General features: G+C 39.7%; 2 protein-coding genes across 2 annotated transcripts; both read right to left on the bottom strand.

Moving 5' to 3' along the window:
- Nucleotides 1–477: 477 nt before the first annotated feature.
- On the bottom strand, nucleotides 478–1,479 carry LOC133039280 (uncharacterized). Its single transcript, XM_061118138.1, has one exon. It carries the CDS (start codon nucleotides 1,477–1,479, stop codon nucleotides 478–480), a length of 1,002 nt encoding a protein of 333 aa, XP_060974121.1.
- Nucleotides 1,480–1,762: 283 nt separating this feature from the next.
- On the bottom strand, nucleotides 1,763–2,716 carry LOC115695300 (uncharacterized). Its single transcript, XM_030622375.1, has one exon. The coding sequence runs from the start codon at nucleotides 2,714–2,716 to the stop codon at nucleotides 1,763–1,765; it is 954 nt and encodes a 317-aa protein (XP_030478235.1).
- Nucleotides 2,717–2,918: the final 202 nt, after the last annotated feature.

Below are 2,918 nucleotides of genomic sequence, written 5' to 3'. Positions count from 1 at the left end.
TTCTGCAGATCTAGCTTTATAATACAAGAAGGCTTATTATTCTTTCTCCCATAGTGTCTCAGCAAATCCTGACAAATCATTATATTATGCCCTATGAATCTCCCTTTGATGAAGCCTCCTTGATTCAAGGAGACTAGATTTGGGAGGATGAGCTTGATTCTAGAGCACAACAGCTTTGTTGCAATCTTGTAAATCACATTGCAACAAGCTATTGGTCTAAAATCTTTAACTGTGTTAGGACATTTCATTTTAGGCACTAATGTCAAGATTGTAGAATTAATCTCTTTAAGGATGTTACCTGATTCGAGGAAAGATGTCACAGCTTGAAATATGTCATCTCCCACTATCTCCCAGCAATCTTGGAAAAAGAAACTCGAGTAACCATCCGGTCCTGGAGCTTTGTTCCCAGGAATGTCAAAAAGTGCAGTTTTAACCTCATCTTTAGTGAAATGCATCATCAGGTTCTCAGCTTGTTGTTTAGATACAACCACACCTCTCGCCGACAAGCTTCTCTAAGACCTTTGGTCTTCTGTTAGCCAAACTTGTTCCCAACAACTCCTTATAGTAATCAACAAAAGCTGCAGAGATCAAATTTGGATCAGTGATTCTGGTGCCATTCTTGCTTTCTATGGAGAATATCTGATTGTGTCGAGCCCTTTGCTTAATACTTGCATGAAAAATTGCAGTATTTAGATCACCATTTTGTACCCAAGTAACCTTGGCCTTCTGCTGTAAAAAGGCTGAGTAGTCCTGCTGCACTTGAACGAGCTTAGCTCTAGCAGTTATTTCTCTATCAAGCATCCCAACATCAAGAGGATCATGCTGTAATTGTTGCTGCACACTTTCAAGTTCATCCTTAGCTCTCTGGACAGCCGAATGTATATCAGAAAAACCAGCTTTGTTAATCTCTTTTAGGATCGGTTTAAGAGATTTAAGTTTGGAGACCACCTGGTACATCTTAGTCCCATATATCTGCTTGTTCCACATTTCATACACTTTGCTCCTGAAGCTCGGGTAACTACTCCACATCTTGAAGTATCTAAATGGCTTCCTCCCCTCAGCTCTCTTTGGATACAAGGACAGTACACAAGGAGAGTGATCAAAGGTCCCTTCATTCAAGAAATTTACCTCTGCTGTTCGGTATTGATCTAGCCATGCTTGATTAGCCATGACTCTATCAATTTTAGACCAAATTCTATCTTGCCCCTGTTGTTTATTCGACCATGTAAAAAAGTTCCCAGTTGACTTCACATCTTCCAAATGACACTGTTCAACACAATTTGCAAAAGCTATGTCTGGATAATACTTGACTTTAAGGCCTATTCTCTCCTCCTTTGAAAGAATATCATTAAAGTCCCCCATTAAAAACCAATTATCATTGGTTGCTAACGCAGACAAGTCATTCCAGAGCATCTCTCTCCCATTTTTATCATTGAAGGCATATATGATAGTAGCAAAACTACTAAAGGTATGATCCATTGTAGAAATTTTTAAATGCATTAATTGACTTGTACATTTAATAATATCTACAATATATCTTACCGGATTCCAAGCAATGACAATTCTTCCTCCACGATGCCACGCAATATTTGTTGAAAAACACCATCCATCAAACACATTAAGATACAAGGTCCCCAATTTGTGAACCTTGATCCTTGTCTCAAGGAGCCCCACAAAACCAACACCCTGATTTTGAATGAATTGCTTGATAGTTCTTTGCTTTTGAGTGTTGTTGGCCCCTCGGACATTCCAGCAAAGAAACTTATCCATTTCCAAGAGAGGGATCTCCCCCCTCTCTTGTATTATTCTGTTTTGCCCCAATTTCCACTTCTTGGTAGTCCTGTTTCTCACCACCTGCTGCTATTAGCACACTAAAAGTGTTCTGCAATTCGGTTTCAGCAGGTGCTTCTTGTAATCTGCTTTTCTTCCCTCCAGAAACCGGTTGAAATCCCTCCTCATCGAGTATAATTTTTTTGTTGACTCCCCTGTTATCCTTCTTCACTATCCATTCTTTCTTAGGCTGAATCATCTTCTTACATTCGGCTGTCACATGTCCCATGCCATGGCATTGTTGACATAAGGTAGGCTTCCATTCATACTGTACAATAACAGTAGTGGTACTTCCATACTCATTCACAAATTCAATCAAGCCTGGAAGTTCTTGCTCAATACTAACCTCTATCAACACCCTTGGAAACATAAGCCTTTCTCGTTCCCTTGTAATCGCATCCACCATAATAGGTTTCCCCAATTGCCCAACTATTTTGAACAAAGACTTTTCCCCCCAATATTTGAGGTCTAAGTCCTCTAATTGTATCCAAATTGGCACCATTTTCACATCTTCTTTCTTAATACTAACATTCGGGTCCCATGGTTTCATAATGACCGGTTTTCGATTGAAGAAAATATAACCCCCATTCAAAACTTCATCTCTTTGTCCAACCGAATGAAATCTAATCAAGAACACTCCATAGGCTAGCAATTTTACTTTATCCACATTGTCATTCCATTTACGTTTTGCAAAGCCTTCTAATACATGTAAAGGTGGATTGGCTCCAAGAACATAACACACCAATGAAGGTTTCCAGTAATTAACCTCATCTTCTATATCCTCTAATTCAATCTTCACCATCCTATCTTGCTGTGAATTTTTAAAAGAGTTTTCTAAATTCCTCACAACAGTTGCAGATCTCAGAATAGGAGGAGTAGAATTCATACCTTTGGCTAGGTTACTGTTGCATTGCTCCGTAGCTCTGAGAAAACTCACGAAGTCACGTTGTACATCCTCCTGCCGTTGAATTTCTCTGAGTGAGCTTCGAGGAGACAAAGGTTCTGGAAAAATGGCTGCCTGATTCAAGCTCGAACACCTTCTCCCCTGGGCGATTTCATCTGGTTCATCCTCACTTTCAGTTAGCTCG

This window comes from Cannabis sativa, chromosome 6, assembly GCF_029168945.1.
Source record: "Cannabis sativa cultivar Pink pepper isolate KNU-18-1 chromosome 6, ASM2916894v1, whole genome shotgun sequence".
In the NCBI taxonomy this organism is placed as follows: Eukaryota; Viridiplantae; Streptophyta; class Magnoliopsida; order Rosales; family Cannabaceae; genus Cannabis; species Cannabis sativa.
The sequence above is the reverse complement of the archived record's forward strand: the minus strand, read 5'-3'. Positions and strand labels throughout refer to the sequence as shown.